Source organism: Rissa tridactyla, chromosome 8 (assembly GCF_028500815.1).
Source record: "Rissa tridactyla isolate bRisTri1 chromosome 8, bRisTri1.patW.cur.20221130, whole genome shotgun sequence".
NCBI lineage: Eukaryota > Metazoa > Chordata > Aves > Charadriiformes > Laridae > Rissa > Rissa tridactyla.
The window spans coordinates 28,378,539-28,393,626 of NC_071473.1; the positions used below are offsets into that span (position 1 = coordinate 28,378,539).

General features: G+C 42.0%; 1 protein-coding gene across 9 annotated transcripts in view; it reads left to right on the plus strand.

Annotated features, from left to right (window-relative positions):
- RABGAP1L (RAB GTPase activating protein 1 like) overlaps window positions 1-15,087 on the plus strand; it is a 261,963-nt gene extending 246,876 nt beyond the window's left edge. For 7 of the 9 annotated variants that reach the window (XM_054211199.1, XM_054211198.1, XM_054211200.1 and 4 more), the window contains 6 exons: window positions 7,043-7,153; window positions 9,567-9,671; window positions 10,907-10,990; window positions 11,491-11,562; window positions 12,922-13,119; window positions 13,462-15,087. In XM_054211199.1, coding sequence (XP_054067174.1) covers window positions 7,043-7,153; window positions 9,567-9,671; window positions 10,907-10,990; window positions 11,491-11,562; window positions 12,922-13,119; window positions 13,462-13,617 — 726 coding nt within the window. In that variant the 3' untranslated portion in view covers window positions 13,618-15,087. Of the gene's footprint in view, window positions 1-39; window positions 4,055-7,042; window positions 7,154-9,566; window positions 9,672-10,906; window positions 10,991-11,490; window positions 11,563-12,921; window positions 13,120-13,461 lie in introns of those variants that run through there. The other 2 variants (XM_054211205.1, XM_054211202.1) reach the window with 2 other exon arrangements.
- The last annotated feature ends 1 nt before the right edge of the window (window position 15,088 follows it).

Consider the following 15,088-nt stretch of genomic DNA (forward strand, 5'->3'; position numbering starts at 1 on the left):
ATCTGCAAGTAGCCACATATAATATTTTTCTTCTTTCAGTTTATATGTTTGTAGGTAACTCTCCTGCTGTTGCACTTTTACGGGAGATCTTCATGAGACGCAGAAACAAAGGGTGATTCTCAGCTACAGACACAAAAAGGAGAAAATACACATTGTTCTAGCACAAGCTGTGCGCAGTGGCATCCACAGAGACTTTTGGAAGATGAACTCTTCCTTGACTGATATGATCCTTGCTATTCATCTCTGTTTATTCTAAGCGTTAGTAACTTTTTGTTAACATAATGTCTAGTACAGTGGGACCCGGAGCTCTCCTGCGGTCCCAAGGTACTACTGCAATAGAATTAATAGCAATAAATATCCTGCTTTAAAGCAGCAGAGAAATAAAAGTTCAATTATTAATACGATAGCTTGATAGTTCACCCAAAAAGAATAGTTCTTTAATTTTGGATCATCATTGCTTATCTTTCCAATGTATTTGCTTTTATTGTCACGGCTACATTCTGTTGCCATCGTGTTTTGTGTGATGGAGGCTCTGCCTCTAGGCATATATTTCACTTAGTGTTCAGGATCCGTTTATTGCTTACCCTGTTTGGAAAAATTCAGTTATCTTCAGGTGAAGCTGCCAGAGATGAAGCGCTTTACTGCCCATTGCCCAGGTTAGCTGGGAACTGTCATTGCTTATATACACCCGTACTGTTTTCTTGCTGTTCTTCATTGTGCCTTAATATGTTAAGTGACATTGCAGTTGGTACGGAGTCTACAAGGAGTGTGGAGCAGTAAATAATCATACAGGGCGCAACAGGTTTACGTGGTCTGTGAACACAAGGAAAGTGCACCATGTTCAGGAAACCACAGTGTGAAAATCTGTAGTGAAAGACTATGCCATAATTCATAAATGTGACCAGATAAAGTTACAGGTACAGAGAAAGTAAAACTGACCTTTTTTTAAGTATCTACCTGTGAAAAATTATGTTTTGAGTGTAGTTCTTTTGATGTCAAAGGTTGTAGATTTTATTGTTTGTGAGAACTGGGATTGCTGTAGCAGCTGAGAGTGAATAGTGAGTATCACCTATTTAGAAAAAAACACAACTTGCTGCTAAGTATTTTCCTAGTGGTTCAGTACTGTGGAATTTAAATAATATTTAGAAAACAAATAAAGCTTCGTTAAACCTCTGTGGAAGCATATTAACTAGTTAATCTTGGGCTCTGGATGGTGAAGAACATTATCCCCAAGCTGCAAATGAGGATATAGAAAGTGACTCTTTGGCCACTGTTTATGCGAGTCACTGTCACAGTCAAGATCACAGCCTGGGGTTTTGGCTTGCACTTTCAAAACCTATTGTGTGATTTTTTTAATTTTTTTTTTTTATTAAGCTGGATTGGGTCTGATCCTCTTAGCGATGCTGTGATTAGAGAGAGCCCCTGTAACTGGTTAGGTGCACATTAAGTTCAAAGTTTGGACGCATTCTTCAGCTGATGGGTGTCACGGAGAAATGCTTGTGAGTGCTCTCTGTTCCTTGTCTTGTTGTTTGATTTTATTAATGTGTCAAGCTGAGGTTGGTAGGAATCGACATTTCAAGAGTGTTTCCAAAGGGCAGCAAGAAACACAAGCTGTGTGGATCCTCGCAGGCAGAAAGTGGAGAGCCAATTTTGCATGTCCCTTAAGTGATCGCACTGCAGCCCGTGTGTTTAGGAATGCAGTTCAATTTGGCAGCATCGGGGCTAGACTTTGCCCAGCCAGGCTTGGTTTGGGAAAGGACTGAGTCTACGCTGCTGAAAAGCCAGTATTGCCTCTGAGCGCAACGCTGCTGTTCGCTCCCTCTGTGTGGGCTGTGCCCCGAGGGCTGACATCATCGTCATTTTTACAGTTTCTCTCCCCAGAACAAAACAAGGTCTTGGTTTGCTGCCCAGGAAGGGGATGTTTCTTGGATGGGATCGCTGGAGTGGAGATCCCTGCAGCATATTCCTCTATAGGTCAAGAAGGAAGCAGGCTTTAGTTATAGTTGTTTGTGGTGTTTGCGGTGTGTTAGTGTTTTTATTGCCGATAGAGATTTGTCAGGACCACAGAGACACTGGCACGGAGTTGCAGTGATGAAGGATGTCTTGAGTAAGACACCTCCCTGCGGCCTGGTCCTCAGTGGAAATGGCTTGACAGACTGTTGGGAGAGGAGATGATGGGCTGTGCGTGGCGCTGGGGCGGGAGCAGCCGCTGCCATGGCCCCTGCTGAGCAGCTGTCTCCCCACCGGTCCGTCCCTGCTGCGCTGCCGGCAGTGCGAGGAACTCGTGGGAGCTGACGCAGCTCTCGTGCGTGGGCCTGACTTTCAGCCGGGCGTCCATGAGACCAGGAGCGAAGCAGAGCGGTGTGAGAGCACGGCCCTGCTTCTGCTCCTTCCCACCGCCCCGGTCCTGGGGTGTTCCCAGGCACGGGGACGGGGGCTGAGCCCAGCAGCCCCCTGTGGGGGAGACGCTTCCTGCATGAGGGCAGGGACAGAGCCTCCTCCAGTCCCACCGGCCCCAAACTCTCCTCAGGCTGCCATTGTAGTTCATGTGCTACAATAAGCTGCGTTACGTGCCACAGGCGTTCCTGCCCAGCTCGTATTTTACATGTTGGTTGTGATTTGACTTTCCAAAAGAACAGTATTAAACAGTGCCATTATTTTGGGTGTTTATTTCCTTCTGTGTTTACAAGTATTGTTTAGGAAAAGTTTAATTTTTTTTTTTTATGGACACCCTTTCACTTTATTTTTCATTGCTTATAACAAATTATCACATTTTTGTCAGATAGATTTTTAAAACGTGCAAAAGTAAATATGTTCTAAATTGCCGTTTGTCACCACATTTCATGAGTTTTGGTAAAAATAAATTACAAATTGCCTATAGAAGCCAGGAATAAAAGTGCATGTGCAGAAAAAATAGCAATATAGTTGAGACTGATGTTTTTCTATGTATTATGGGGTTTCTTTTCTGTGTTTGAGGACATCTCATGTAACAGGGTTTTGGTTGACTTGATGAGAAACTGCCGGAGTTGGGCTTGGGACTTTTTGATTTAAAACAAAGAGGATATAACCATAAAAGAAGGGCTGGAGTTTTGCAAGCAGACCCTGCTTGTGCACACAGTTCTGTTCTGAGAGTAGAAACGTGTTTTTTCTCTGTGGACCTTGTTGTGCAATGGAGAAGTTGTCTGTCTGAATAAATGTGCAATTTGGACATAATAGCCTTTTGGGTGTTTGAAGTGGAAGCAAAAAATAATACACTGGTCATTTTGATTCAGAGTCACAGTAACTGAATGGTAACTGTCATGAGGAAAAACTTAAGATAACTCTTGATGTGGATCATTGTTCACTTGTGGTTTGTAGGAAAAGTGTGCTGGGGCACTTCTGGGAGTGCTGCTTCAGAGTCAACCAACAGAAAACACAAACCACTCCAGGAGCCTCTGGGTTGCTTCCCATGAGAAGTTTTCCTGGATAGTTTGCTGTAAAAGCCTTTTGCATTTCTAGATAGAGGTTGCAAGTTTTTCCTTCAGAGCTCCTCCACAATCAAGACCCCTTTCCAATGGGCTTACGAAGACCTGTTTGCTCACATCTAGAAAAGTGCATTTTAATCAGTATTTTCATTCCACGGCTGAGGATCTGTTCACGCCCAAAGATCTGGTGTTTGCTCATCCAGAAAATGTGACACTGAATTGCTTAATAAGGTTTGTGACTCGTTACACCCTGCTTGAGTAGCAGCACAGAGAGGATGCATCATCGCCACTAATCTTGTCAGGAATTGCTCCTTGGGGCTGGCTGGAGGGGAGCAGAGGGTGGAGTTCAGCCTTTCAGCCTTCCTGAGCTGAGGCTTGTCTGCTGCTTCAAATTTGCCTTCTTTCCGTCCAGTGTGTGATGGAAGCTGGAGTATATCCTTTTTAAAAGTCAGAACTAAAAAACCACTGAAGAATCAGCGACTTTTTTTTTTCCCTGTCTTTGTTGGCATTAAAAAATATTTTATATCCTGTTTTCACTGTCTTTTACATCAATGGTTGAAAGCAGTATTTGGTCTGTGACTTTACAGGAGGTAAGTTTATTTGTGTTTGTATGTATCAGCGGTGTTTGTCCCTTTTGGAAATGCAGTATCCTCCTTTTAAAAGCTAACCAGAGTTCACCAGCTGCTTTTTGTAACAGGAAGGAGGAATTTCGGAAAGAGGAATCTCTTATTTTCCTGACCGTAGAAACTGAGCGATGCTGAAGAGAAGGAAATTGTTGTTGTAGTCAGTAAATTGTCGGTGGTGTGTCGAGAAAAGGCAGGAAGCTGTCTGTTTACATCAAGGACGACCAGCAGGTCTGACGAGTTGGCTTATGCCAGGTTACAAAACGCTGTCTGTGATGCGAGTCCTGCTGTAACGAACCATCTCCATCTGTTGAACTTTATGCCATTGCGAGTTGTATTTTTATAAAGCCCTGTAAATATTTCAGAGCCATTGGAAATAGTTTGCTACATATGGAAGGAGCTATTTGCTATTTTTGTCTTTACTGTGTAACGTATTTAGACTTAAGCAGATTAAGAGTTTCCTCCTGAGGAAGGAGGCAGTTTTTCACTGCTAGATCTGGGGGGAGGAGCTGGAAAAGACAAACCATCTAATCGCACATACTGCCCTGTGTGGAGGAAGAGTAAAGGTGCCCCTATTAGGAGACTTTCAGCTGGAAATTAAAAGTATGGTGAACGAGGTAAAAGCATCTCTTAGCTATTGACTGGATGCCCAAGGTAAGAGATCTTTAACTTACTAAAAACGTGCCATGTAAATTCTCGTTTAAGAGGAGGATAGCGCATTTCCAACCACATAGCTTGCTTACCCACTTGTCTGCGAATGCAAAGCAGGAACTTCGAACTTCACATTGTGCGGCTTGCTTTGCAGACACTGAAGCTTTTGGCAAAAGCATAGCAAAAATGTTAAAGCAAACTCCTTTCTGGGTTATTATGTGGAAGTCTCAAGAATTTGCTGATTTCTCCCTCTAAGCAACATCCCTCTGAAAAGGTATTGGTGCCGCAGCACCTGGCAGCAGTTCCGTTCTGATCTGGTCCCAGTTTTAGGTGAACTCAAGTCACTCTCTGACAACTGCTCACTGGCAGAGCTGTGTCTATAAAAATCAACATTTCCAAGATGGTCTGAATAAGATACAGAAATAAAGACATGCTAGAGCCTTTAAAAATGATGACGATGATTATTATTAAAGACTGCAATTTGGTTTTATACTTTAAAATTTATATCATCCTTACAGAAGAATTTTATTTTTAAAAATTCCTTGTCCCAAACAGAACACAGTGCAATTAAAATAAAAAAGCTCCCCAAAGTTATGTGTCTTTTAGCAGTGGGTATTTTAACTGTGTTAAAACAGAAGTGTTTTACTTACAGTTTCTGTAACAAAACAAGTTATTTAAAGTACAATCTTTTGGAAAGGAAAGAAACTTGCTTTCCTGTACAGGGCAGTGCATAGTCTAGTTGCACAATGGGGTCACGTTAAGGAGAGAGTATTTGCAGAGGTTCTGCTTCCTGCCACAGAGGAAGCTCCCACAAAGAGGAGACCTTTTTTAGCATCCTCTTAGAGCCATAGTTGTCCTTTTTTGTTGAAGACAAGCATGCAAAGTCGTCTTGCGACAGAAATGAAAGTTGCAGTTTCATGGTGGTGAGTTTGGTAAGAAAAAAAATACCTGAGCATAGCTGGTGAGCAGGAGGAAGTGAAGCCAGGTGAATAACACGCTTATGCAAAGCAACCACATTTTGTAGCAAGGCATTCACTGAACAACTCTTGGAAATTTTTTGCTGTCTTAAGTGCTGATATTTATTCACTTTTACTGTTTTTCTTGGGGAACGTAACTTACCTTTCAAGTGCGCACAGGTCCTTTTTGAAATCTCAGCATGTAGGTTATTGTTCCTCCACCTGTGAGTTCCCACGTGAACTCAGTATTTTTCCTTGAGTTTCCATAGTGCACAGATTCCCTTTGCCATCTTTTGGTACGAAAGATACATGGTCATTGTGTGACTGAAGGCCAGCACATTTTTTGCTCTCTTAAAATCCGTTAGAGGGCGGCACCTCAATCTGTCCCACCTGGCTGGGTTCTTCTGAAGATGTGCATTTGATGTGGACTCCTGGAAGTTCACTGACCTACAGACATCTCTTGAATAGGAATTTGTTTCTCAGCCTTTGAAGAACAGTCACTGAAGCTGATTTTTCACTGAAACTTAATTTTTCAAAAACATGTTTGCTCTTCTCCAGCGTCCTTACCTGCCCTAGTGAGCGCTCTGTGCAGTTGTGTCTGCCTGTGTGGGGTGGGCAGGGAGCACGGTGCTTCAAGGACCAGAGCCTGCAGTCTCAGAGTTCTGCACATCGTGCTGCCCTGCATTGCCCACGGAGCAGGTTTGGGGCCTGCGCTCAGGGAGCGAGGTCCCCTCTCCATCTGGCACTTTCTCACAGCAGGTGTCCTGTAAAAGGTGCACTGTTGTTGCTGGCACAAGCTACAAATGGCGATACGCGTTATACGAGCTGTAGGAATTCCCCACTAAATGCTGTTCTTTACTGGTCCCACAGAAGATGGGAAGTTGGCACTACGTCACCTACAAAATGGACTATTTTTCTGGATTCCTGCAGGCAAAATTTTGTAAAATGGAGCAGGACAGCTTTTTACTTTCAATTAGAAACATTAGTATGAGTAACTCTTAATTGGTCCCTGTTCGCTGCTGCTGGGTGGGATTTTACCTGCCTAATTTCTTTCGATGATGAGCAAGCAGAAACCAAGTGCTTTTGTGGAGAGGACTGTGTTTACTTTTGACAGAGAAAAACCCTACAATCAGCGTGTCACATGACACAGACATAACCGTTGGGATGTAAGTGGAATCGCTGCATCTGCACTGCTGGCTTAATTCACTGTTGTTTCCCAGAGCAGCAGTCCTGTCTTAATGTGCACTCTTGCCTTCTTGGTGTTTTACAGACACAATATACTCACTTATTGCTCTTTAATATTGATAAGGATTAACTTCCTTTTCTGGTTGTTCCTTTCTTTGTGCAGAGGGAAAACCGCAGGCTCCAAGAAGCAAGCATGCGGCTGGAGCAGGAGAACGATGACCTTGCCCATGAGCTTGTAACGAGCAAAATTGCCTTACGGAATGACCTGGACCAGGTAATGCCAACAGAGATGGGTCCCAGCTCAGGCTTGGCAGCACCAATGTCAGGAGCCCTGCTTTGTGCTCAAGTGAAAGCATGAACACAACACTGAAAGTATAATTATTTGTGCCGTTATTTTCCTGACCACCTCGCTGGTAGTTGCAGTCAGAAAGCCGGATTTCCACATGCATGCAACTGTAGCTATTCACCGTGGAGCCTTAACATCCCTGACTGCACCTTCTCTGTTGTGGATTGTTGCAGAAAGTGTAAGCCATAACCTTTAGGCAGATACTAAAGAATGAACATTTACTTGAAAAAAGGTATCACATACTCCTCAAAAGACTAATTTCAAGGGAAGTTGCCTTGCAGAATGCCTGCCACCTCACGTGGATCTGTTTTTCACAGCGGTTTTAGTACAGCCAACAAAATTCAGAGATAATGAAGTGGCATGGCACCAAAAATTAGAAAGGCTCCTGGGTGTCCTTTGATAATTTGTTGTTTCCTGTGAGGTCTGGAATGTGGAAGGCAGCAGCATTCAGAGCCCTTTTTCTCAGAGGTGACTGTCAGAGAACTCCATGCTCATTCCTCCTCTTTCTGGAGTGTTTTACCAGCTATTACTAAGGTATCGAATACATGAAGGCGATGCTCCACCACACCTCATGATTAGTCCCTTGCGCAAGGAGGGCTGTAGTGCCTGTTATGTAAAATCTTTTCCTGCAAGGGCCTCTCAGTTTGGTTTCCCATAGCTATTTGGATTTCTTTATCTAACTGCAGAATTGTAAACATCATTCAGTCTTTCTGTTTAGGCAGATCCCTGACAGTTAGGCTCTGCTGATTTGGGTCCATGTGATTCGGAAAATGGGAGCTGTCTTGGTGAGCAAACGCAGGCAGAGATGTGCTTTGCACGATGGAGCAGGCAGTCTCGCGTGAAGGCCAAAAGCAACGTGTGGAGGTGCTCCGTCTTCCCCAGGAATAGCTGTACATAAAACAACTTTATGTCTGCAGCTGCCCGTGCTTGCTTTTTCTCAAGTATCATGATAAGGCTGCCAGACACATATCTTTCCCGGTCCTATTCCTCGCTCTGCTGCATTTTAGCAGCATTTCTGTAGACGAGACTGGCTCCATGAAGTTTCTCACACCCCACCTCAGTACACTGGCACTGGAAGGAAAGCTTTGTGCTTTTGCACTCCTCATCCACAAGGACAGGTGTTGCCGTACACCGCTGCAGCCGCTTGGAGAACCTGCACTGAACACACAAGTGGAGGAAAGATTTGTAATTCCTTCAAAGCATATCTTAAAACAGGACTTTCATCAAAAATACCCCTGTCATCCCCGAGTTCTTTTTTTCCAAGATGTCAGTCTTACCAATTTTCTGTTCTTTCACTGCTTGTTTTCCTTTCTCCCATACAGCCACATACACACTAAGCAATGCAGGAATCCTCAGTTCATCTCTTCAGTCGTGGCCCTGGTAGAGCTGCTTCTGCTACCCACAATCGCCACTAACACCCTCATTAATAATGAACAGTGTGGCAGATAAGATAAGCTAATACCACCAGTAGTGGTAGAAAAACAAACTGCAACTCAGAGACAAGTTCTGTACTTTATTTGTTGTTTACAATGACATTTTCCCTCTTGTATTTTCAGCAAACTAAGTATTATTTGACCACAACCCTTGCCTGTTTTAGCACCTCGTTCCTGAACAAAAGGAGTGGGGTGATGCAGAGTGTATCGCGCAGCTGGGGGAGGTCAACCGAATATATCTACACACTGGGAAATACATTTCTCTCCTGGTGATCGGTGAGGATAGTGCTCACCAAAACAAAGCATTCCCAGTATGCCTCACCATAAGCTTGGCCCATCAAAGAAAGGAGAGAATTCATATTCACCAGTACGCACAGAGTGTCAGGTTTATCCAGGTAATACTTATTTGCAGTGCTAAACAAACTTTTATCTGGTGGTCCTGTTTGTCTCTTTTATACTTGCCTTCTCCCAGACACTTCCTAAGGTACAGTGCAGGCACCTAATGTTTTCTACAATATCTGGTTTCCCCACTTACGCATACAAAAATGGAATGAGTTACCTGAAGTTACACAGGAGCTAAATCATGCTGCCATCATTTAGATTAATATTGTACCTGACAAAGATATTCTATACATCATTGTTTGTATTGGGTTTGTATCAGGACATAGTGTCTATGCTTATTTGCCATCTGGGCCTAGGTAAACACACGGCAAAAGGGTCCTTTTGCACAGTTGTTGAAACACAGTGAAATAACTTAGAAAACAGCTAAAAATAGGTTAGGTGAGCCATCAGAGGGCAGGAAAAGGCAATGCTAGAACCTGAATCTGCACTATTTCTGAGATGTATATACCAATATGTTGGTATTGGCACAGATAACATCTGATTTACACCAGCATTTCTCATTCTAGGCTGAAGACAAAGCGGATGTGTTGAACAAGGAACTTCTCCTGACCAAACAGAAGCTGGTGGAGACTGAAGAAGAGAAACGGAAGCAGGAAGAGGAAACTGCTCAGGTAAGGCGTTCTCCAACTTTCCCCATTTAGCAAGGAAATGCAAGCAAAAAGCATATGCAGAAAAGCATTAATGTGTTGCAATTGCAGAAAGAATTTTGTCTTCAAAATGCAGTTGCAATTAAACATTTACACTGCCACGGTAAATGTGGGGTTTTTTTAAAAAGTATGTTTTTTCAGTGTTTTCCTTTACTTGAGCTCTGAATATTCAGTTTTCCATATCTTATCCTCTTGCCAGTATTGTCATAATCATTTGACTGGTGGTGAGCAATCCCAACTACGGAGACACGATGAGACCTCTTTTAATTATCTAAACAAGAGCTGGAGCAGTTGTTGCCATATGAGAGGCCACTCTGGAGTCAGGTGCCGGTTCAGTGAAATAAAGCTGTGAATGTTCCTGTCTGAAGCTAGAACAGCAGCAGAACAGAGTTGAGGGGTGGCAGAATGTTGCTGACTGGACCTGGCCTCATACTTCGTTGCAAAACGTTCAGTCTTAGTTTTCTAATGCTACGTATCTAACATGCTGAATACTGACACCCACAAAAGTATGTTTCAAAGTGATAACCTGATTTTCATTTTTGCCATTCGACAGCAGTGACTACGACAATCAAATGGTAATTCTTTGTGTCTCACTAAAGTGGAGGTTTCCAGGTTCTCTGTTTGCTATAAACAAGGCAGTGGAGGCCTTTTTCCTGATGAAAAGGCTCTCAAAATTCAGTGGTTCTGAATAGTGGAGGAACGACTTAGCTGTTTTTTAACGCAGCGCCACAGGCCAAAACAGATTTTTTTTTTTCCCCTCCTGTTACGGAGATGAGAGTGATAGTGCTGAGAGATTATTCTCCCTGTTCCGTCTCCAAACAAACAAACAATCAATCTGTCTGCCCATACCTGCTGTGACAGTGTGCACAAAAACAAAATCAGTAAAACCCACTTAATGCTCTGGTTTTGTGTTCTGTGGACCACGCCGTACCACCATTTCATGCAGAGGAAAAGAATTACCCTACAGGAGAATTCCCTAAGCAGGGATACTCTGTATCACAGTATAGACTTTTCGGTTATAACTGAATATAATAAGTTTCTGTATGCTGAGTAAATCAAACATTTGTCTGAAGAAGTGGAATTTGGTAAGAAGAAGCTGTAGAACTGTTATAAACACAGCAAGTCTTTGAGAGAGCAATCTGATGACGCATTTCGAGAACTTTTTTCAGTGCACTGTGTAACTTCTCTCCTTGAATTAGCTGAAGGAAGTCTTCAGGAAGCAGCTAGAGAAGGCAGAATCTGAGATCAAGAAAACCACAGCCATTATTGCAGAGTATAAACAGGTACTGTTGTAGAGACGCTTTCTCATATTTCTTCTTTCAACCTGTTCTGAGAGATAAATTTTCAGAGTTGCAGGTCTCATCCTTTAAATAAGATACACTGTGTTTCAGGCTTTCGGAGAGCAAGCATTGTAATTTGTCATAAATCTTTTTGTGGTTTTCCAAATAATCTCCAAATTAAGGGAATCAGGAATAACCTGTCTTCCAGCTAATTTTTAGTACTGTAGGGTGAATGCTGCTTTGCTCTGTGACATAATGCAGCATAAACATTATAAACCAATTAAAAAAAAATGTTCCAGTCTCCATGTTCAGGTTCTGTATTGAATACTGCCATTTTTTTCACCCTCATTATCAGCAGCAGTGTATTTGTTAAGGGGGAACGCATATACCTGAGTGAGGCAGAATTTAAGAAATGTTGGCTCTGACAAAAATAATAGTTAAAAAGCACAGGTTATATTTTAGCATAGTGAACTTTAGCTAAGAGACTGCTTTCTCTGCTCCAGATTTGTTCCCAGCTGAGTACCAGGCTGGAAAAACAACAAGCGGCCAGTAAAGATGAACTGGAAGTTGTGAAGGTGAGAATAATGCCTCTACTTATGGGATGTTACTAACCCAAGTATTGCTAAATGCCAGGGATACAGAACAAAATGGGAATTGAAGTTTAATGTAACAGCAGTGTCCACCCAGCTGCACTGATAGCCCCACATGCATTTTTCATCAGATGTAAACAATGAAAGGGTTTATTTCCCTTCACAGTTCTTTATCTTGTGTCAGACAGGGTGGAACTGTCAAACTGAAGTGCATATAGTACTTCGCTTTTCTTTTGCCTGTTGAAACGTATACTTCTGGCAAAAAAAACGCAGGAGACACTATTTACTTGGATGTTTTAATTAAATGAAAAAAAAAAAAGGGCTCTCTAGAAGAGAAAACGTGTTGCTTCTCCAGTGTGCACAGTGGAGGGGTTGGAACTGGCCAAACTGGACAATGTTTATACTTTGGGTTTCTGTAATTTAAGCAGAGTTGGTTTAAGTAACTGGCACAGCTTGGGCCATCCCAGAATTTCCATAGCAGTTCCCATCTCTGCTCTAAACCCCCTTACCAGGAACACCTGCACCAGAGGTATACATTTCCTGATCAGGTAATAATTCCATCCCTCTGCTTTGTCACTACTGAGTTGGCAGAACTGTTTTCCCTCTGCTGTAGCTTCTAGTTGTTTCTTTAGTACTCAGGCTGAACCTGATTTGTTGGTTTTTAGTGACTTTTTTATGTTATTGATAAAAAACTATGTTCCTATAATCTGCTGAAATAGCTCAATATGCCATTTTAGTTTGTGCGAGCCAGGCCAGCTGTGCTACATCGCCAGCCATGAGTAACTGGTTCACCTTTCCAAGTAGCGCAGCAACATTACTGTTGTGTGTCAGACACCGCTGTCAAAAAGGGACAATGCCGATGATCTAAACAAGCACCAACAGGACAGTACTGGCCCTTGCAGTGAGCACAGGCTGCTCGCTTGCTTCTGGAAATAGAAAAAGCTGCCTGACGTTGTTTAAAATAACAAAATCTGTATTAATTTGGTCAAGTGCTTTTATGGAAGACAAAAAGTCCCTAGAGTGTAATTTATTCTTCTGAATTGTGCTGGCATAAACACTGCAAAATATTACAAAGCTTTGGTAGCAAGAAGGCTTGAGTAATTCTAATCTAGGAGCAAAGTCTCTCTGTGCTTACACAGATTTTAGGAATTTTTATACTGGTTAATATACCCTGGAAATTGTTCGTGAACTTCTCAAATTCTTTTCATGTCAAATATGAAAACTACAGTTCTAGATAGTGGGAGCATTACTGACAGAAATGCAGTCTAACATAAAAATGGCTCTCCCAGGAAGCACAGCAACTCCTGTTACATGGACTAAAAGTGACCTTTCTGGGTGTTTCAGGGTAAAGTGATGGCCTGCAAACACTGCAGTGAGATTTTCAGTAAGGAGGGGGCACTGAAGCTGCCTGCTGTAAGCACGGAGAATAAAGGCATAGAAACAGATGATGAAAAGGATGCACTGAAGAAGCAGCTGAGAGAGATGGAGCTGGAACTTGCACAGACCAAACTGCAGCTTGTGGAAGCCAAGTGCAAAATTCAGGTACGTGGAATCCCCAGTGCAGCAGGGCAGTCTCCTTAATGTCGTTGTGCTCCATCCAAAATAGTTCTGAATCATGCAAAAAATTGTTCCAAACATGAGCATACACCTGTACCACTGTATAGCTGTGAACTTCCAGAACAATTTTCTGTCTTTAAAAAAAGAAAAGAGGTTTTCATTTGTATATTTAAATATCTTCTGCTGTTTCCACAATTTCAACCTGCCTTGTCTCCCCAGTGCCTGGGAGGTTGCAAGGAAAATGCTGGATTGCAGGGACTGAGTTTGAGGATGCTTTTTTGATAATGAACTGGGTTTTGATCAATTCTGACTATTCTGCTTTCTTAGGAGCTGGAGCACCAGAGAGGAGCCCTTATGAATGAAATCCAAGCTGCCAAAAACTCTTGGTTTAGCAAAACCCTGAACTCTATCAAAACGGCCACAGGCACACAGCCGGCGCAGCAGCCCCAGCCGCCCCTGCCACCCAAAGAGGGCAGTACATAGTTCCAGCCAGACCCGATACCAGAGCACAAAGAACAACACATCCGAAACCCTGGAGGATTCTTCCAGTGGTCTCTCCTCTTGGGGAAAGGACAAAAGGCAGGAGTGCAGGCTTGAAGTGAAATTCTTCAGTGTTTTTCATTCATTCTGATGTGACCCTTTCCAAAGGGGACAAAAAAATAATTCCTGTTTTCTGTTGAATTCCTACTTCCCAAACTGCCTTGCTGAAAGCCACGTTCTGATACCTTCATACTTTTACACTTTATTTTATATGACTAGATGTTAAATAAATACTTCAAAACTAGGTCTTTAATACATGACTAATTATTCAAAATTATTTTTATCTTGCCTAGAAGGTTTTTTCTTCTTCTGGAGGAAGAGAGAGAATGGAAAATGTAAAGTACTGAAGCATAATCTCTTCATAGAAAGCACAGTCGAATAAGTACTAGTGTGTGTGCGGGTGTCCAGGATAACTGATGCCCTGGGGCCATCTCAGAAGTTTATCGCAGTGACTGCGTCCTGCAGAGAAGCACTTTTTGTAAAGCTTAGGCCATAGCAAAGATAGTCTTGTGCTGTCTTGGCACAATCGTTTATGAGCTTCCCTGATACTTTCTTAGTTTTGATTGTTTTTTCTTTGGAAATGCAAGTAGTGCAGTTCTTTGTAGCACTGTTGTTTAAAGGCTATTTACAGCTGAACTGGAATTTAACATAAAGTTATCTAGTTCCCTTTTTTATTTCATGTTTATACTAAGAATTCCAAGAAATAATTTCTTCCACTAGGGTAAAGGGAAAACTGTTCAACCTTTATTTGATGGTTTTGCTGAGAAGCAGAGTAAAGACCTTGCATAGTTTTGACCTTTTGTGAATCCTGTGCAATACAGGGTGGGTTTTATGAATAAAATTAATGAAAACCTTTCCCTGGGTATATAGTCAGATTCTGAATTTGACAGAGAAATGAGGTATCAAATAAAAAACCCAGAAGGCTTGTGCAGCACTGATGAATAAAACATCACAGAAGCAAGATCTGTTTGCTAGAAGTATTTGGTTAGGAAATGCTACATTGGTATTACTTATTTTTATAAAAACAAACATTTTCAAGTGGAATACAAAACCTAGACTTTCCCCTGGGGTAGACTTCTCTGATGATTCCCAAACCTGTCTGGTTGTTTTATATCTCTTAAGGTAAGAAAATTCAAAAGCGTTTGTTTTGATTGAACATGAAGTGTTTATAAAAATACTTATTTCATGCAAAATTAAACTATTGCTTGAACTGATGGAATATTTTTTTAATTATACCTGTCATGTCTAAAGATGGTCTTGCAGGTAAATATCATTGCTGGACTAAACGTTGTGTATTAATTGTTCCATTTACAAAATTGTTCCAGGGACGTTAGTTGTGTTTTCATCTTTTTTTTTAATTCTAAGGAATGCCATACCTTGTCAGTTTTGTACAATAAAATTTAATGATACCCAT